General features: G+C 40.2%; 1 protein-coding gene across 1 annotated transcript in view; it reads left to right on the top strand.

Annotated features, from left to right (window-relative positions):
- The first annotated feature begins 7,861 nt into the window (after positions 1-7,861).
- CPM (carboxypeptidase M) overlaps positions 7,862-21,987 on the top strand; it is a 76,641-nt gene continuing 62,515 nt past the window's right edge. The window contains exons 1-2 of the mRNA XM_009181189.4: positions 7,862-7,933; positions 8,232-8,394. Of these exons, the coding sequence (XP_009179453.2) occupies positions 8,235-8,394 (160 nt within the window). The 5' untranslated portion in view covers positions 7,862-7,933; positions 8,232-8,234. The remainder of the gene's footprint in view (positions 7,934-8,231; positions 8,395-21,987) is intronic.

Below are 21,987 nucleotides of genomic sequence, written 5' to 3'. Positions count from 1 at the left end.
TCCACTTACATTAGGAATCTAAACTAGTCAGACTCTTAGAAAGAATGGTGGTAGCCAGGTGCAGGAGAGACAGGGAAAAGGTGAGTTGTTGTTCAATGGGTATAGAGTTTCAGTTTTGCAAGGTTTGAAAAAGTTCTAGAGCTCTATTGCACAACAGTGTGCATAGAGTTAACACACTGCACTGCACACTTAGAAACAGTTAAGATGGTAATTTTATATGTTTTATGCCACAATAATTTAAAAAATATAGAAAGGACATGATCTCAGAACTTTTATAATAAGAAACAAATTGCATCCCAATTCCAACATGTTAAGGTGTTCTCTTCTTGTTTCAATGAGAGCTGCTAAAAGTCTCAGTGTCTCATCTAAGCAAGAGGAACCTCACAGTGCCAAATCCCCCAGCCCTTCTCATTTGGATGATGGTTCTACTCAAACATTTGGAGACCAAAGCCCGAGTTGGTAATAAGAAGGATGTGTTGCTTGGCCTGGTGTTCTGGGCATATATATTTCAGGAGAACCTTTGGTAGGTAGGGATTAAGGATTGGAATCATAGGTCCTAACAGAACAATGTCTTCACACAATTAACACGTAGTTCACACACTAGATGAAAATAAATTCCAAGTGGATTAAAAATATAAATCTGGGGGAGGGAGAGAGGGATGAACAGGAAGAGCACAGGGGATCATTAGGGCCATGAAATTATTCAGTATGATACTGCAATGTTGGCTACATGCCATTTTACATTAGTCAAAACTCATAGCATATGCAACGTAAACTATAGATTTAGTTAATAATAATGTATCAATATTGGCTCATCAATTTTAACAGATGTGACACACTAACACAAGATATTAATAATAGGGGAAACTGTGTATGTGGGTAAGGCAGGAAAAGGGCATATGGGAACCCTATACTTTCTGTTCAATTTTTCTGCAAATCTCAAACTACTCTAAAAAAATTTAATTTTAAAAAATGAGATGAAAGTAGAAAAAGTAAATGAAAAAATAAAACTACCAAAGAAATAAAAATAGAAGAAAATATAAATTATTTTATAATTTAAGAATAAACTTTGTAAGAATATGTCAAAAACTATGAATCCAGAAGGAAAAGACTAATACACAACCAGAAAAATGAGCAAAAGCTATTAATAGACTATTTTTTTTAAAGAAGAACAATAAATGTTCAATAAGACTATGAGAGACTGGGCGCAGTGGCTCACTCCTGTAATCCCAGCACTTTGGGAAGCCGAGGCGGGCGGATCACGAGGTCAGGAGATCGAGAGCATCCTGGCTAACACGGTGAAACCCTGACTCCACTAAAAAAAAAATACAAAAAAAATTAGCTGGGCGTAGTGGCGGGCGCCTGTAGTCCCAGCTTCTCGGGAGGCTGAGGCAGGAGAATGGCGTGAACCCCGGAGGCGGAGCTTGCCCTGAGAGGAGATCGCGCCACTGCACTCCAGCCTGGGAGACAGAGCGAGAGTCTCAAAAAAAAAAAAAAAAGACTATGAGAGAAATGTTCAGTCACATTAATACTAAAACTTAAAATTATGAGATTTCATTTTTATCTATGAAACTGGCAAATTTTTTAAAAGAGATAATAGTAATCATGAGAGGCCAAACAGGCATATTCACACATCACCGGTAAGGACTGTAAATTGGAATGACCTTTGGTCAGAAAAAAATTTCCAAAACTTGGAAAGCAAAATATGATTGCATAATTTGTTTTCATGTTAGGCATTGCCTAACCAGTCCATCTAAGGTGAATTGAATCCTGACTCGTTATTATGGATTTGCACATTTTACAACTGCAAATTGAAATGTTAGCTTGTAGAAAAATGGTGAGATCCTATATTTTTGTCCAGTGGAGATATAATTTCTGTCCTGCGCAGATGGAAATAATTTCTGCTCTGTAAAGATAGCACCAAACGTTATGGTTTATCACCCTGTAAGACATTAATCAGATTTATATCTAATTTAGCTATAATGTAGAATGATTTTAGTATTCTCTTTTTTATATATTTATGCACATATGTATATAGGATGTATATTTATATATGTATATCATATATAGTACATATATACATAATATAATATATGTATATAGGTATGTGTACACAATACATATACTATATGTATATAATATACTATAAGTATATACATATGTATGTATTATGTATACATGTATATGCATCATATACATTATGGGATGTATATATACATATATACATAACATACATATGTATATATTATAGATATATGTACATGATATATACATAGATATATGTACATGGTAAATGTATATACACAGATACATATGTATACATATATAGATATTATGTACATATCTATGTATATACTTATAGATATACGTACATAATATCTATGTATATACTTACAGATATATTTATATATCTATGTATATACTTACAGATATATGTACATAATATCTATGTATATATAGTTATATATACACATAATATATGTATATACACATATAAATAGAAATACATAATATATGTACACATATAGATATGTGTGTGTGTATATATACACGCATATTTTCTCATGTCTTTCTTTGAACTGGCTTTGTTATCCTACTGGTTTCCTCATTAATAAGTTAAAACTTGACTTGTGCTTATTCTATATTTGTGTGAGAGTGCTTTTTAACATTTAAAAAATTATACATTTGACATTTTATATGAGTATAATTTGGCCAAATATTTTAAGTCTTAAAAATGTACATGCTTTTTAACCTAGCAATTACATGTCTAAGAATTGATCCTAAGGAGGTAACGTGTGCTCAAAGATTTAGCTCTGAGAATGTTTATAGATGTGCTGTGTATAATAATGAAATACCAGAAACAAATATTCCACATTAGGGCACTGATTAATACCTAAATGTATGTGTGTTTGTTTGTTTGTTTTGGGGTTTGGGCTTTTTTTTTTTTTTTTTTTTAAGACAGTCTCATTCTGTCGCCCAGGATGGAGTGCAGCAGTGCGATCATGGCTCACTGCAACCTCAAACTCCTGGGCTCAAGCAGTCCTCCTGCCCCAGCCTCCTGAGTAGCTGGGACTACAGCGTGTGCCACCATACCCCGCTCCTAAATGTGTTTTAAGAATGGTTGTTTCCAGGTATGTAAAATTTGTAACTTTAAATTTTTTCTTTTATCTTCTTCAGATTTTCTTGTGACACTTTCAAAAGAAAAAAGTTTGAAAGCCACAAAGTCTAGTTACACTGTTCTCATTCTTGTTGACATCTATTGAGGTACTTAGCCCCCGACTATAGTTGTTCCCTCTGTCCCAGTTCCTGCTACTATCTAAGGGAAATTCAGAGTCCTTAAACAGAATTGATCCAATACTCTGGCTTTTTCATTCCTTAATTTCCCATTTCCAGTGATCTTTACCTCCTCTTCACTTTTGTAATTCACTCTAAGACATTTTGATCCTGTTTTCATTCAGAATTAGTCATTGGTCCTCTCTAACACTTTTCTGCTTTTTCCGCCGCTTTGCAGAGGAAATGCCTTCATTTTTTTCTGATTTAAAAAAGCAATGCATGTTTGCTGGAAAAACTTTTCAGAAAATACAGAAAGATTTTTAAACAAATTAAAACATTGCAACTAGTGGATTAGCACTCAGCATGTTGGTAACCTTAGAAACATATTGCTGGGAATAGGTTTTCTTGTTTGTTTTATCTAAATGAGATCTTACTATTCATTTTACTTTTATTATCTGCTTCTTGCCTGAACAATTTATCTTTCCAAGTGAATAAATACAGATCTACATTGACATTATGAAAAATAATTAATCGTACAGCTATAATATTCTTTAACCCAGAGTGTCTCAACTTCGGCACTATTGACATTTTGGGCTGAATAATTCTTTGTTGTGGGAGGCTGTGTTGTGCATTGAAGGATATTTAATGCCTCCCTGCCCTCTATCAGTACAGTACTAGATGCCAGTAGCTCCCATCCCTAGTTATGACAATCAAAAATGTCTCCAGATATTTCCAAATGTCTGCTGTGGGCAATACTAACTCAAGTTGAGAACCACTGATCTAACCAATCTGCTATTGTTTGACATTTAGATTTTATCTACTTTGTCACAATTTAAAGCAGCAGCACTGATGAAGCTCCTAACATATACAAACTCAACACATCTTCAATTACTTTTATAGCATACATTTCTAGCAAGGAATGGCACATTTAAAATTTTGATGTCTATTCCCAGACTTCCCTCCAGAAAAATTGTATTAACTTAGAATACCATTGAAACAGCATAAATGTCATTTCCTGAGATCCTGTCTACTTCCAGGTATTGTCAATCTTTTAAATTTTGCTTTGTGATAAGCAAAACAAAATATTACTTTACCTTTTTAACTTATAATTCTTTGATTGCTTACCAGGTTGGCAACCTTTACTATGTTTATTAGCTATTTGCGTTACTGCTTTTATGAACTGCTTATTAATCTCCTTTGCTCATTCTTGATTTTGTCAGAATTATTAATTTCTTATTCCAGTTTATAATTTTTCTCATAACCTGATTTAAACCTTTCTTCTTATAACCTGTATAAGGCTTCCTGTACAGAAGTCATACATTTTTATATTTTTAAATATTTTTATTATGGTTTTACCTTTAATGGCGCCATGCTTAGAAAGATCATCTCTAGGGCCAGGCCTGGTGGCTCACGCCTGTAATCCCAGCACTTTGGGAGGCCGAGGCAGGCAGATAACTTGAGGCCAGGAGTTCGAGACCATCCTGGCCAACATGGCGAAACCTCATCTCTACTAAACGTACAAAAATTAGCTAGGTGTGGTGGTGGGCACCTGTAATCCAAGCTACTGAGGAGACTGAGGAAGGAGAATTGCTTGAACCCGGGAGGTGGAGGTTGCAGTGAGCTGAAATTGTGCCACTACACTCCAGCCTGGGTGACAGAGCAAGACTCCATCTCAAAAAAAAAAAAAAAAAAAAAAAAATCACCTCTAAAATCTCTACACTTCAGTATTTTACTCTATTAGGCAAACATTTTATTTTGCTGTTATCTTTCATACTCTAACACTAAATCTTTTTTCTCTCTAGACCAGTGCACCTTAAACTTGAATGTACATATACATCATCTGGAAATCCTATTAAAATGTGTGTTCTGATTCAGTAGGTTTGGAGGCAGATGAGAGAGTCTGCATTTCCAACAAGCTCCCAGGTGATGCCAGTGCTGTCCCTGGCTGGCACTCTGAGTGTTACTAGCTCCTAAACCTTCAGCACTCAGTCTTCTGTACCCCCTACCTCCATTCTCTGACTCCTTCCTGAAGTTGCTTCCCTTTCTACCTAGTGTGAACCCCAGTGGCAGCAATTTCAGCTATAGCTCATCTCTGTTTTTCCAGAACAACAATCCTGGCAATCTCCATTCCAGTACTGATGAAGCCACCATTTCTTCCAGTCTCCAGCCACAGCACCTTGCAGGAAAACAGATAGTGTCCATGTTCTTCTATTAAAAAGATACGATTTCTAAGGTACATCAGCAAGCCTCCACTTTGCTCCCACTCAGTTCCCTTTCCCATTCCTAGAGTAACTTTGCCTAAGGTTAATCTCCTCAAGCTCTAGTCCCCCTCCTCTCAGACCTCTTAGTCAATGAACAACAATGAAAGGAGAACTTCTTTAACTCATCCAGTGGAAATAACATTTAGCATAGTGACTACTGCACAATTAAAAAACAAAAACAAAAACCAAAAAAAACCTACTCAAAGACTCAACAATATCATATTAAGATTTTCCAACTCTTGGGCCAGGCGAGGTGGCTCACTCATGTAATCCCAGCACTTTGGGAGGCTGAGGGAGAAGGATCACTTGAGGCCAGTAGTTCAAGACTAGTCTGGCCAACATGGTGAAACCCGGTCTCTACTAAAAATGAAAAAGTTTGGCAGGTGTAGTGTAAAAATACAGAAGTTAGGCAGGTGTGGCGATACGCGCCTATAATCCCAGGTACTTTAGAGGCTGAAACACAAGAATCGCTTGAACCTGGAAGGTGGAGGCTGCAGTGAGCTGAGATTGCACCACTGCACTCAAGTCTGGGCAACAGAGTGAGACTGTATCTCAAAATAAATAAATAAACACATAATAAAGCAACTTCTCTTAAAAAAAAAAAAAAAGGCTGGGCGCCATGGCTCAGGCCTCTAATCCCAGCACTTTGGGAGGCTGAGGTGGGCAGATCGCCTGAGGTCGGGAGTTCCAGACCAGCCTGGCCAGCATGATGAAACCCCCGTCTCTAGTAAAAATACAAAAATTAGCCAAGAGTGGTGGCAGGCGCCTGTAATCCCAGCTACTCCGTAGGCTGAGGCAGGAGAATTGCTTGAACCTGAGAGGCGCAGGTTGCGGTGAGCTGAGATCAGGCCAATGCACTCCAGCCTGGGCGGCAGAGGGAGACTCCATCTCAAAAAAAAAAAAAGACTTCCATTTTATAAACCAGAAAATAAGGCACAGAGTCGACACAGTCACTGAGTGTCCGTGCAAGAATTGGCGCCCATCCCATGAGCGCCTCAGCTCTTGAACCACTCTTCTCTGCTGCCGCAGAATCACAGGAAGTCTCAGGGAGGCCTGAGAACTCAATTCTAGGAAAAGTATCTGTATCTGTAAGAAAGAAGGAGCAGGGAATCTAACAGTTCTCAGCTCTTGAAGGCACATTAGATTCATTCAAGGTCCTCTTTAAAAATACACTTTCTTTGGCCTCCATGAGAAAAACTCTATTCAGTTAGTCGGGGGCTTGCATCCATATTTTTAGTCTGTAAAAGAGGAATGTTATCTGAAATCAGTGGTTTTCAAACTTTTTGTATCCCCCGGACCTTGACACGGGCCCCAATACCCTGACACGGTTACTGAGAATCCAGGAGAGAGGGAGAGAGAAGTGAGGAGAGGGGGAGAGAGAGACGGGGAGAGAGATAGGGGAAGAGAGAGAGGGGGAGACAGAGGACAGAGACGGAGTCGAGGGGTGGGGGGAGAGAGAGAGAGAATGAGAATGATTTTTTTAGAGAGGTAAAAAGGGTTGGCCTTCGCCACAAACCACCTCTCAGGTTTAAGTGAATCCTTCTTTCTCTCCTGCAGAGACTGTGCCATCCTTCCAGAAATGAGCATTTTAGGACGAGAGACCTGGAATTGGCCTAAGACTCAGGTGCAGGTGGGGGAAGCATCGGATTTACAACAGTGGTCCTGCCCTCTTCCATGTGACTTCCAGTTTTAAATTCAATTCTAATTTACTCAAATCCCACCCACTATGTAAATTTGTAGGAAAATATCCTGCACTCTGCACTTCGTGGGATTTAAAACTTCCACACAGGCGCGCGTTCTTTCTTGAAGCCCCGCGATTGCTGAGCCTCGCTGGGCAGCTTGGCACCGCTGGGAGCTTGGCTCGCCCTGCCAGGGCCGACGCAGCCCATCCCGCAGGAGCCCGCGCGGGGCTCAGGGCACCCAGGACTCCGGACGCGTCCCGGCTCCAGGTGGGCCCCGGCACCGCCAACCGCAGGAAACTGGCCGAGTCCTAAACTTCTTCCAAGTGGCTGTAGCCAGCGACAGAGAGTGTCCCTCAGTGGAGCGCCCTGTGGCTGCCCAGGCCACAGCCACGGCCGAGGCGAGGACACACTTCTAACCTGGGGCGCCAGCAAAGGCTGTAGCGAGCGGCGACTCCATGTCCCGCAGCCCTCCGCCCCGTTCCGCCGCCCGCCCCCCGGTACCGGCAGCAGCGCCACCAAAGGGCACACCGCGCGGGCGCCGGCTCTGCTAGGTGCGAAGGCGGCTGAGGCCCCGCCCGGGAGGCACCCGCGCGGCTCCGGAGTGGGCCGGAGGGAGGAACGGGGGCGGGGCCCAGGCGCGCCCGCCCCCTGACCTGGCTATAACACCCGGCCCCGCCGGGCAGCCGCGGGCGGGTAGAGGTGCGCGCCTGGGACTTGGTGAGGCGAGGGGCTCGCGGGGCCGGGCGCAGCTGCGGCAGCTGCTGGGCGGCGGAGGTGTCGGGAGGAGGAGGAGCGGGGGACGCCGGCGGCTAGGTTGAGGGCACCGAGGCTGCCCGTGCTCCCGGTCTCCGGTTACACGGCTCACTCCCGAAGGTGTTGCTTCCAGCTTTTGCCTCCTTAAAAGGCAGGAAGCGTCAGTGTTGGGAGACCCTGAGACCTGAGTACCGAGCCGTAGCCGGTGATGCCCCCGTCTGCCCTCATGTGTTCTCAAGTTCTTATTTTTATTCATCTCTAGAACATGAACTTCCCGTACCTCTGGCTAGAGCTGTTGCTGCCTTTGGTAGCTGCGCTGGATTTCAACTACCACCACCAGGAAGGGATGGAAGCGTTTTTGAAGACTGTTGCCCAAAACTACAGTTCTATCACTCACTTACACAGTATTGGGAAATCTGTGAAAGGTAGGGTCCGTCTCTGCACACTTTCCCAGACCCTTAGTACTCCCTTTCAGTATTCATTAAGTATGCCCCAGCTTCCTGTCTGCTCTTCCGTGCACCTACTCTGAGTGGCACAGAACGGGTCAACCGGTACCACGCGTGTTGGTTGATTTCTGCTTTTGTTGGGAGGAATAGTAGGAAGAACTGAATTTTACTGGACTTGTCCGTTGTAATTCAGTGTCACTGAGTCCTTTGCATTATTGGAGTTCTGTCTTTTTGGATCTTGCAGACATTGGTTATTTGGGATGTGTGTTTTAGTTCCTTTTCAAGATAAACTCCCAAGTAAATCCATTTATCCGTTTCAATTCCCCTTTGTATAGGCTTCTTTAAATATGACTTGGACTGTTAATATCATTTCTTCAAGTCTCTTTTAAACTGAAATAATGCAGTTTTGTTGGTAAGATTTCTATGTCATATGTAATTAGTCTTTTATTTAAAGTTATGCAAAACTATCATTTCTGCAAGGTTCTTTTAATCTAAGTAGTACAATTCTGTTGGTTAGATTTGCGTCATGTATAATTAACCCTATGGCTTAAAGTTATGCAAAAAAGTGGTTCTATGATTAAAGGCTGTTTTCAAAATGTATCCATTTGAAGAAGACAATGCTAGATAATGAATATACATTAGTAGTGATTGAAACTCTTCCCAGCATTTTCATATTTATCATTAATAATTTATTATTCTAAGTTAGAAACTACATAAAGTTATTTTCATTTTTATAGACAGCAAGTTTGAATCAAAGAAATTAAATAATTTGTTCAAGGTCTCCCAGATGGTGAATTTTATAGTCAGCACTGGCATCCATTCGGACAAGGCAAATAATTTGATCAGATATCGTTATTTCTTTTTTATTTCTTTTCTTTTCTTTTCTTTTTTTGAGACGGAATCTCACTCTGTTGCCCAGGCTGGAGTGCAGTGGTACGATCTCAGCTCACTGCAACCTCCACCTCCCGGGTTCAAGCAATTCTCCTGCCTCAGTCTCCCGAGTAGCTGGGATTACAGGAATGTGCCACCACACCTGGCTAATTTTTTTGAATTTTTAGTAGAGACGGAGTTTCACCATATTGGCCAGGCTGGTCTCGAACTCCTGACCTTGTGATCCTCCTGCCTCGGCCTCCCAAAGTGCTGGAATTACAGGCGTGAGCCACAGTGCCCAGCCGAGATATCGTTATTACTTAATCATCTTTTATTATCCTGATGTTCCCAAAGAGGTTACCAGAAAACTTAGTCCTTAAATCAAAAGTTTCAAAAAGTTTATGTAATTTGGATCTCAACTTTTTGTAAGGTGTGTTCAAACTCTACCTGGATTTTAGCTCTGAGCTTTTGAGTCAATTGAGAGTCTCATAATTACCATATTCTTAATCATTTTTCAAAAAAAAATCAAGGCTATGGCTTCTATATTAAATAAAAAGTATTATATAAATGTATTTATGTACAATGCAAAGTCAACATCCTGGACTGTGTGTAATAGTAACTTTGTTTTTAAACAGCATTGCCAAAGAGTTGGTGCCAGATTACTCTGTATTACTCTATAATCCAAAATTATAGAGGTTGGGTGTGTGAGAAATCATATCTTGAATCAGCATACATATTCAGCCTTCTGAAATCATTTTCCCCTAGGGCTAGAGTAGAGCAATTTAAAAAGATCTAGGAATACTAATTTTATTAATTAAAAAATACATAGAACACAACCAGCTTGAGTTATTGTTCAGTCATCATTTCAACCACAAGACGATGAGGATATTGTTCATTTTAAGTACTAAGTGATTTGGTAAGGTTTTGTATTTTCAAACACAATGTGCTTGTGACAGCTGGGGGCTCTCTTTCCTAATATGAATCAGCAATTGTGATCCATCCTGCATGATGTCAAACCACAATCACAGTGAAAGTCAGCAGGCTTAATTTTTTTTTTTTTTAATTTTTACCTTGTATGCACTCTTGCAGTTAAAGGCTTGAGGAGTTATCATGTAAAAATGAAATCTGGCACTAGTGTTTAAATATTTGTGTTGAATATGTTGTTCTGAATAATAACTCAGATTAAGAAAAATCCCAAATCTGCCATTTGGCTCCAAGTGGTAGATTAAACTGTATCAGTAACTGGGAGTCAGTTGCCGAAGTGTCACTGCACTTTAGTGTGACAATTGAGAGATGGTGCTCCTTTGTTGGTGCTCTTTTTCACTAGATATTTTCCCTAACCATTCTGCCTTCTGGCGTAAGATAAGTTTGCTTAGAAAACAAAATTTATGACCAGGCCCAGTGACTCACACCTGTAATTCCAGCACTTTGGGAGGCCTACGCGGGAGGATCACCTGAGGTCAGGAATTTGAGGCCAGCCTGGCCAACATGGTGAAACATTGTCTCTACTAAAAATACAAAAAATTAGCTAGGCGTGGTGGTGTGCACCTGTGGTTCCTGCAGCTAGGGAGGCTGAGGCAGGAGAATAGCATGAACCCAGGAGGCAGAGGTTGCAGTGAGCCAAGATCATGCCACTGCACTCCAGCCTGGGCGACAAGAGTGAAACTCCATCTCAAAATAAAAGAAAATAACACAGAATTTATTATACATGTGTTATTTATTTATTTATATCACATGTATTAACACGGGCAGTCTTACCCAGAAAGGAAAGTAATATTCCTACATAACCAAATACATGTTTAGTTTTTGTAAAAACTTAAATATATGTGATATGCCTATGTAAATATATGCATATCACGTATTTTCTTTGTTGTAATTGTGGATTATATTCTGCTTGTTTTTTCATTTCATGTTATTTCCTTATATATTTCCATGAATTGACAAAGTCTGCAGATGTGAATTCATTGCTGTATAGTATTCTATCCTCTTGATTATGTGAATTTTCTTAGTCATTCACCTCTGAGCATCTGTAGAGTTTTTGGCTAACTCTGTTATAAACAGGGATGCTATAAAACCATTGATACCTATCATGATAATTACCTTCTATTATTACTGGTGATTTTTAAAAACTTTTTTATTTTGAAACTTTTAAAACCCACACAAAAGTTAAGCACACAGATACCCAGCTTCAGCCATAGTAGACCATATTTCAATTGAGTCTTTTGAAGGAAGTCCCACTGCCTCGCGACATAGTAAAGAAAGTCTTAGGTGAAACAAGAGATGCAAAAAAGTACTGATGACTTAGTTCAGAAAAATCAGAAAAGGTACAGTGTTCATCAGTTTGTTCATTCAATCCTCCATTCAATTAAGGAAGCACCTCCCATTTTTTGCCCCTAACCCCTTTGTCTAGAAGGATGTCTGGCACATAATCAATAATCTATATCTATTTATTTAATGGATCGAATATTTGCTGAGCAAAAGCCATGGGAGGCAAACAAAGATGTGCGTCATTCATTCCCTGCCATTAGGTAGCCCATTTTCAAATACAAACATATTTACTGTGCATTTCTCAGAGTAGTCTCTCCACATACACCCCAAAATTAGTGTAGGAACATTTTATTATTTTTTTAAAAAATGAACCCTTGTGTTGAGAGTTGACTTTCAACAGATAGCAACGAAAGAGCTGCTCTGCTACATACAAAACCCCAAAGGGCCATTTTAAATGAGATTTCCTACTATCTATTTTAAGAATCTTGTCTTGGCTGAGTGTGGTGGTTCACGTCTATAATCCCAGCACTTCAGGAGACCAGCCTGGGCAACATGAGAGACTCCATTAAAAAAAAAAAAAATTTAATTAACCAGGCATAATGGTGCATGCCTGTGGTCCCAGCTACTTGGGAAACTGATGCAGGAGAATCACTTGAGCCTGGGAGTTCAAGGCTGCAGTGGGTCATGATCGTGCCACTGTATTCCAGCCTGGGCTACAGAGCAAGACCCTGTCTCAAAAAAAAAAGAATCTTGTCTTGCCTCTTGCTAAGTCTAATCATCATTGTATCTGAATATGGTAGGTGGAATAATAACACTTTCCTTACTAGTAATAATATTATTAGAGATTTTTTAAAGCCAGTCAAATTTAGTAGTCTCTGTTATCAAGTACTTTCCATGTCGTAGATAGTTTAATACATTATTTCAATCTCAGCAACTCAAAGTAGGCGTTATCCTCATTTATAAAACAGGTAAAATGAGGCACAGAGAGGTTAATTAACTTGCTGAAGATCACATAGCTAAGTGTTAGAAGATTCAAACTCAGATCTGCCTGTTTCCCAAGCACCTCTCTGTTCTCTTTTAAAAAGCAGCTTGACACAGATGGGGATGATTCCATGGAAGTTGAGGTCATTAGTACAGGGTTTTAGGATCATGATTTAGGCACATTTGACCTGAAGGTATAGCTTCTACCAAGGATCTAGAGCTGTTCAATTCTGTAGCCATTAGCCACTAAGCAATTGAGGAGTTGAAATATGACTAGACCAAACTGAGATGTGCTAGAAAGTGGCTTTGAAGACTTAATACAAAAAAGGAAAATATTTCACTAATAATATTTTATATTGATTACATGTTGAAATAATACTATTTTAGATATGTTATGTAAGAAATATTTTTTAAAATTAATTTCAAGGCCAAGAGCAGTGGCTCACACCTGTAATCCCAGCACTTTGGGAGGCTGAGGCAGGTGGATCGTCCGAGCTCAGGAGTTTGAGACCAGCCGGGGCAACATGGCAAAACCCCATCTCTACCAAAAATACAAAAAATTAGCTGGCCATGTTGGCATATGCCTGTCATCCTAGCTACTTGGGAGGTTGAGATGGGAGGACTGCTTGAGCTTGGGAGGTGGAGGTTGCAGTGAGCCAAGATTGTGGTTGTGCCACTGCACTCTGACCTGGGTGACAGAATGAGACCCCCATCTCAAAAATAAATAAATATATAAATAAAATTTAATTTCACCAGTTTCTTTTTACATTATTAATGTCACTAGTAGAAGATTAAAATTATATATATGACTTGCATTATATTTTGATCGGACTGTGCTGCTATAGAGTACAATTTGTTATTATTAATTTTTTCCTGAGTACAAAAGGATTTCTAGTTCATTTAGAAAATTTGGACCATACAACAAAGCACCAAAAAGAAAATGAAAATCTCACCGTCCAAAGGAAACATTTAGTAGACTGGAATCATGCTACACAGTTTTGAGCCTTTTTACCCCCCTGAGTCAAATATCTTATTTTGTTCATCCGTGCAAACATGTTATGTCTAAAACTTGATTTTAAATTTCTGTTTTGTATCCTATCAATAGATATATTATTGTTTATTTAACTTATGCCCACTGGTGAATATTTAGTTCGTTTCTAAACTTTCCCTGTTATAATCAATGCTATAGTGAACATCCTTGTGGCTAAGACAGCAAAAATCTGAGCACAGTTTTTGGAACCACCCTGCCCAAGTTCAAATTCTGGATTCTCAGTTTTGTAGCTACGTGATCATGGATCTTTAGAACAATTCCTGGCACATAGTAAGTGCTATGTAAAAGCTGCTATTATTATCATAGATACATACCCAAAAAGGAAATTAGTAAGTCTAAAGCAGTTTTAAGTATTTGATATACATACCAAATTCCCTTCCAAAAAGATTGTGTTGATTTATAATCTCTTGGGAAATGCATATTAAGAAAAATAAAACAACTCTTCTAAAACTTACACTAGTCATAAATCAATACTATCATTAGAGCTTTGAAAGATGACTGTAGTATGTATTTCTCATTGATATATTTTAAGTATGAGGGAGAATTTATTTCTCTTGCATCTTTCCCTAAGAACTCTCACCTTCCCATAATCAACAGACATTTACTGAATTCCTCTACTAGGATTCCTATACCATTTCAGATGTTCAGAAATCTTCCTAACATTAGTTAAGATTCTTGCTCCTAAAAGGAAAGTACTGTGTTCACATACACAGATCTCTCATGATCACTTGCCCTGACTGGATAGATTTTAGCTGGTGATTTACCCTCAGAAAAGAGCATTGTATGTAAAATTTTGGCACAACACTTGGTCATCCGTCACACTCTGCTCATTTCCCAAATATGCTCGTAAAACCAGTTTGCTTGAGATCCTGCATAAAATGCCTATTGTGATGCAAATGCTGACATATTGAGGATGAATATCAAGAAAACCACTAAAATCTAGGAACTTCAGCTATAATATACATGTTTGTGATTTAAAGTTATATGGGTTTAGTAAGCCTTTCCCCTTTAACATAATATGCAGAGTCCCTTTCAGAGACATTTATCAGCTATCAGCCTTATTCTTATTCTTGAAACATTCAGGGTTTCTTAAAGACACTGCCTTCTTTTTTTTTTTTTTTTTTTTTTTTTGGTATGGAGTCTCGCTCTGTCACCCAGGCTGGAGTGCAGTATCACAATGTCGGCTCACTCTGCCTCCCAGGTTCAAGCAATGCTCCTGCCTCAACCTCCTGAGTAGCTAGGATTACAGGCGCCCACCACCGCGCCTGGCTAATTTTCGTATTTTTAGTAGAGACAGGGTTTTACCATGTTGGCCAGGCTAGTCTTGAACTCCTGACCTCGTAATCCGCCCGTCTCAGCCTCCCAAAGTGCTGGGATTACAGGTATGAGCCACTGCACCCCTCCTATCACTTATCTTTTCATGCTTACATTCTTCATGTAAGCATGAAAATTTTAGTTGTGTTTTTTTTTTTTTTCAGTAGAGGCAGGGATCTCACTATGTTGCCCAGGCTGGCCTCGAACTCCTGAGCTCAAGCGATCCTTCTGCCTCAGCGTCCCTTAGTGCTGGGATTGCAGGAATGAGCCACTGTGCCCTCCGCCCACAATTTTCTAATGTCCTCCACAGGTGTAAGATGAGCTTACAATTATCTGAGGCTAAAACCAAGCTTTTTTTTTTTTTTTTTTTTTTGAGACAGAGTCTCACTCTGTTGCCCAGGCTGGAGTGCAGTGGCTGGATCTCAGCTCACTGCAAGCTCCACCTCCCGGGTTCACACCATTCTCCTGCCTCAGCCTCCCGAGTAGCTGGGACTACAGACGCCCGCCACCTCGCCCGGCTAGTTTTATTTTTTTGTATTTTTTAGTAGAGACAGGGTTTCACCATGTTAACCAGGATGGTCTCGATCTCTTGACCTTGTGATCCGCCCGTCTCGGCCTCCCAAAGTGCTGGGATTACAGGCTTGAGCCACCGTGCCCGGCCTTACCAAGCTCTTTTTTATATGCAAATACAAAATATTTCCCCCCATAGTTTTAATATATACTGAACTTTTCAGGGATGCCACTGTATGTAAATTGAGGGGAAATTATATTTTGTTTTGCTCTCAACATGACTGAGAGATATTTCATATTCAGAAGATCCTGACAACAGTGACAAAAGAGCCAAATCAGTCTGCATTTGTAATCTATGTGTTCACGGTGCCTCTCAAGTATAGATACAAGCATGTGACTTCTTCATTTGTCTTCCAGTGGAGTGCCCAAGTGTTTGCATATGGATACCATATTTTATGTAAATTGCTTTCTTTTTTATTTCTGCTTTATATAGTTTGAACACTATATTGATCTTTTGAAATAATGTATGTAAATGTGTTAGAATTGGATGCCAGCATAATAAAATAGAAGTTGCAAAATATTGGATATGAAAACAAGAGGCATCATCTGATAGGGTTAAGAACTATTGGTGTAAAAGCACAAAGAGAGCTGATAAGGACCCACTTCAAGTTCATGTAGCCAGCATCCAAAAGATGCTTAGTTTCTGTTCTTAATCCCTGAACGTGTGTGTCTGATAGTAACACTGTGGTGACAGCAGTATCTAGAGTTGAGATGTGGTAACTGCCATTAGCCCTGATTCCTCCTTTCAGTTTGTGTGTTTAGAACACCCCTTTCTCTAAGAGTGCAAAGAAAGTAAGATGTTAAAAAAAAAAAAAAAAAACCTTAACGTGAAATTACCCCCAAAAAAACAAAAAACAGAAAACCACACACACATACACACACACACACATTATATCAAATACCAACATGCATTTGGGTTAAGGGAAGGAGACTAAGTCAAATTTAGTCAAATCTTTCTGCTTGGAGCTAGGCTTGGTCCTGTAGTCCCAGCTACCTGGGAGGCTTACACAGGAAGATCAGCTGAACCCAGGAGTTTGAGGCTGTACTGCACTATGATCGCACCTGTGAACAACCACTGCGCTCCAGCCTGGGCAACACAGCGAGAGTCTATCTCTTTAAAAGAAGCAAACAAACAAAAAACACTTCTATCTAGTGATGTCAAGCAATTGACATTCTTCCTAGAAATTAAATGTAATACTGTGTAGTAGTTTGTGAAAAGGTTAGTAAGTCCTAATTTGAATTTGTGTTAAAATAAAACAGACACAAAATGCACATTAAAAATGTTTCTCATCTCTGTTTTCTGAGGACTGCTGCATGTCACAGGTTTTAAAAACACACATTTTCTATCTGTGACCTTTCACCTACATACCTTTGTCAAGCTCAACTGGAGGGCTTAATCTCCGCTGCATCAAAAAAAAAAAAAAAAAAGCTGCCAACTTCAAACAAATTGCCTTGGAGGTGGCTTCACAGAGTTATCATGCACTTACCCGGAGTTGAAGATAACTACCTTGACAGTGGGGATACAAAGGCAGTAATGATAGTGCTTACTACCCCAGTCTTTAGCCTATCATGGAATTCAGGAGAAGCCAATTAAGTAATCCTTCTGTTTGTTTAAAGAACTTTCCATTAGTTGCTTCTCCCATTTTTAAATTATTCTGATGCGAATGTGTGAAAACTAGAACCCCACTTAAAAATCACAACTAAAGTAACAAGTATTGACAGTTATTCAAACACATAACTGAGCCTCCTTTCCCACATAATGCACACGCACATATACAAATTCAGGCAGGTGAAATTTAGCATAACACCATGTTTTTAGAGCAGGAATAAATGTTAGAGACCATTTCATCATTTATTAGGTTAATTGAAACAGTTCAAAATGTTGCTTCCTCCAGAAACCTTTTTCTATTCCCCTGGGCAGTGTCGGAATCTCCTTGCACACCTCTTCTCCTCTTGCGCATCTTCCAGTAACTCTATGTGCACATACAGGCCAAGGACCAGTCTTTGTTCAGCTTTGTATCCTAGGCACTAAGATGTGATTATTACACGTAACAGATACTCTCAGGGACAAAGATGTAGAGTTATTATATGCTTATTAAATGAAACATATGAATGCAAATATATTGTATGTAGTATATTAAATAATACATAAGTATATAGGATGTACATTTTTAGATATACTTTTATATTGTTACATATATTGTATGTAAGTTTTATATACTTTTATATAGTTACCTATATTGTATGTAAGTACTACAGTCCCTCAAGAAAATGACATTGTTTTCTTACAAACTTTTTGTTAAAATTAGTTTTATATTAGTAGTAAATAATATGATAGCTTAGAGAGGTAGAATTGGGGAACCCCAATTATGCCCCAGTTCAAGATAAGTCTCTGGCATGTAGGGAAAAGCCTCAGAGAAGTTAGGGACTTTCAGGCAGTGAAGGACACAACTGAATTATTCACTGGCTAGCCTAAAATGGGTCTACCCCCCCCTCCCTTGCCTTCAGCCCCCCAAAACACTAACCAAACATGTAATAAGAAAAGAGTAATTATAGGAGGTTCACCACCATTACCCTCACCCCTGCCTTCATTAAGAAGTGTTTAGGCCAGGTGCGGTGGCTCACACCTGCAACTCCAGCACTTTGGGAAGCTGAGGTGGGTGGATCACTTGAGGCCAGGAGTGTGAGGATATAGCCTGGCCAACATGGTGAAACCCTGTGTCTACTACAAATACAAAAATTAGCCGGGCATAGTGGCAGGTGCCTGTAATTCCAGCTACCTGGGAGGCTGAGGCAGGAGAATCGCTTGAACCCAGGAGGTGGAGGTTGCAGTGAGCTGAGAGCCGAGATCGCACCACTGCACTCCAACCTGGGTGACAGAGCAAGACTCTGTCTCAAAAAAAAAAAAAAAAAAAAGTGTTTAAATAAATGCCTCTGGCTTTATTTAAACAGTCCAGGAATAATTCAAGGGTCTGTCACAGAATTTTGACAAAGAAAAGAAGGTGGGAGGGATCATGTGAAGAAGGCCTTTGTTCCCCCAAGAGTTAAGCAGGGGCCAGATGCAGTGGCTCAGGCCTGTAATCTCAGCACTTTGGGAGGCCGAGGCAGGCCAATCGCTTGAGGCCAGGAGTTTGAGACCAGTCTGGCCAACATGGCAAAACCCCGTGTGTACTAAAAAAATGCAAAAAAAAATTACCCAGGTGTGGTGGTGTGCACCTGTAATCCCAGCTACTCTGGAGGCTGAGGCAGGAGAATCGCTTGAACCCAGGAGGTGGAGGTTACAGTGAGCCAAGACTGTGCCACTGTACTCCAGCCTGGGCAACAGTGAGTCTCTGTGTAAAACAAAAACCAAAACAAACTTAAGCAGAGATATGAAACCCTTCCATTTTAAGTGTGTTTTCCCCCCTCCATACTCAGAAATGTACACATTTTCGGTGAAGGCAGATGATATGTCTAACTATTCTTGCTGTGAGTGGTTCAGAAGGGCACAGCTTTGGAAATACACAGATGAACTGTTGAAGGTAGTTTCACCTTAAGTTTTAGTCCTTGTTAAATATTGATTCCCTTGTCCATTGTTGGTGACTCAGTTGAGCCCACTCTTTAAAATGCTTTTCACAGGGGATACTCACTCTTACGAAAACGTAGACACCTGGAGACATGTGGGAAGCAGAGGGTCATTTAACATGTGGCGATTCTACAGCAGTTTTCTCATTGCTTAATTAGAGAGATTTATTTACAGCTTGTGTTAGGCTGTTCTTGGGTTGCTAGAAAGAAATAGTGGGTAATTTATAAAGAAAAGAGGTTTAATTGGCTAAGGGTTCTGCAGGCTGCACAAGCGTGGCCCCAGCATCTGCTCAGTTTCTAGGGAGGCATCAGGAGGCTTTTACTCATGGCAGAAGGTGAAGCAGGACCAGGCACGTCACATGATGAAAGCAGAAACAAGAGGAAGAGGGGGTGGGAGGTACCACACACTTTTAAACAACCAGATCTCATGAGAACTCACTCATTATTGTGAGGACAGCACCAAGCCATGGGAGAGCCACTCGCATGACCCAGACGTCTCCCACCAGGCTCCACCTCTAACGTGGGGGATGACATTTCAGTGTGAAATTTGGGGGAACAAATATCCAAACTATTCACACCTTACTAATAATGGTAAATGTGCACAGTTGAATTTCAGATAAAGGTTGTTCAATTGGGGCAGACATTTAATTTTTTCCATTGCTCTTTGGGACTCAGATAAATAATCTTAGTGTGGTAGAGATAAGCCTAGCTGGTTTATCATTTGTTACTGTAAGTTCCTTTCAATTTATGAAGAAACAGAAAGATAAATTGAGAAATGCCACATTCTAGCCTTAACAAACTTTTTAGTTGGACTTGGCCATCTTTTGAGTTTTAAGAACATGTACTTCTAAGGGTACAAAATGTGTTTCCAAACTCTATGGCATACAGTTCTAGCATAACACCATGTCAGTCAATTGCAGAAACTTCCAAACATTTTTTACACTGAGAGCTCTTTGGTCAAATAATTCTTGCTTGGAAGTAAATCCCACCCAGTCTGTGTGTGCCAGGCACTGTATTAGGCTAGAGACAGAGTCGTGAGCAAACAGCCTCTCTGCTCTGATGTTTCTTACACGTGCTAGTGAGGGAGGCAAACAAAAAAACAAGGCAAGTTCAGATTCTGATCATTGCTATGAAGCAAATACATAGTTTAATGTAATGGAGAGTGACAGTTACTGTGGAACATAGGTTCCATGAAGACAGGGAACCTATCCTGTTTGTCACTGTATTTTCAGTGCCTAAAACATAGCAGTTACTGTTTGAGAGAGTGTTGTATGGAAAGAATGACAGGAGGCCTGCCTGAAAAGGTGGTAGGTTGAAGCGGAGATCTTAAAGGTGATAATCAGCTAGATCTTACAGCCTGGTTACAAAGTGCACAACATGCAAGTGATGTGCAAAGGCCTCGAGGTGGAAAGAGTAGAACAGAAGTGAGACCAGGGTGGCTAGAGCCCAGTGAGCAAGGGGAAAGTGGTCTTTGAGGAAGTTGGAGGGTACGCAGGGGACAGAACATAGAGTACCTTCTAAGCCAATTCGAAAATGCAGAGTTTGAATTCTGTTCTGAGAATAATGGGAAACCGTTGAAGGGTTTTAAGAAGAGAGTGATGCAATCTGGTGTGGGTTTCAGAAAGATAACTTTAGCTACTGAATACAGAAAATGGCCAGTATAGAAGCAGGGAGAATAATCCAGTTATGGTAATCCTGGCAAATGTTGATGATGGTGATTTGGATTAAGATACTCTGTTAGGAATGGAGAGAAGTGAAAGGATTGGAAATCTGTTTTGGAAATAAAACCAAGAGTACTTGCTAATGGGTTGAGTTGGATTGGATTGGATTGGATTGGATTGGATTGGATTGGATTGGATTGGAGGAGGAAGGTGTGTGAGCAGAAGAGGAAAATCAAGGATGACGCTTAGGTGTTGTGCTTGACTGAGTGTATGAAGTGTTCTTACGTTAGATGGAAAAAACTGGAAGAGGACAGGTTTGGGATGAAATCAAGAGCTCTGATCCAGACGTTTTCTTTAGAAATTGTGAACTCCTCAGGAGGGTATCCAGTGGAGACAGCTGGGTATGTAAGTGGAGCTCAGGAGAGAAATTTGGCTGCAGAAAGAAAGTTGGGAGTCATCAACATAGAGATGGTATTGAAACCTGTGCGACTAATAAAACAATCTAGCAAGAGAGTAGAGATAAAGAAAAGAAGGCCAGAATCGAGCTATAGCACCCTCACACCGTTAGTCTGGTAGAGTAGAGGAGCCAACAATGGAGATGGGAAAAAATTAGTAATGAGGTAGAAAGAAAACTAAGAGTGGTGGCTCAGATGTCAAAAAGGGGAGTGGCTCAAGAAGGCGGATGTTTGGGGGAGTACCATGACCACCTACTACTGATTTGCTGGAAGGACTCACTCACAACTCAATATAAAATCATATTCAAGGCTAAGATTTATTACAGCAAAGGGTATGGTGCAGGAACAGCAGGATATGGATATATGGTGGCAAAACTAGAGAGGTCAGAGTAGACTTTCTTGTCCTCTCTCTGCAGGGATCACACATTTCTCAGGAATGCATGTTTCTCTCCAGCTGTAAACTGCAGAGACATATGCAAAACGCCTCCACCCAGGAAAGCCCACTCAAGTCTTAGGAGTTCAGAGCTGGTCAAGGGAACTGGTCGTGTAGCTATGTAACCAGCCAGGATGCAGACCCCAGACTGGGTACTAGCACGCATCAGGAATCTTCACGTTAACTTTAAACAATGATACTGTCTTGATATATTTTGACCACTGCCTTGAGGGCACAAAAATAACATAACTAATTAGTAAGCATTTCAGGGAGTTTAGTGCTCAGGATTTGGGTCAGGGTCATTGCTGTGACTGCAGGTGTTCCCAAAGATAAGCAAGAACTGAGTAAAACATACTGGTTAAGTTAACTCTTTCTTCTTGAGGTCATGGTTAATGTTGAATGCAG

This window comes from Papio anubis, chromosome 9 (genome assembly GCF_008728515.1).
Source record: "Papio anubis isolate 15944 chromosome 9, Panubis1.0, whole genome shotgun sequence".
NCBI lineage: Eukaryota > Metazoa > Chordata > Mammalia > Primates > Cercopithecidae > Papio > Papio anubis.
Note: the sequence above shows the minus strand (reverse complement) of the source record. Positions and strands in the feature narration are given on the sequence as shown.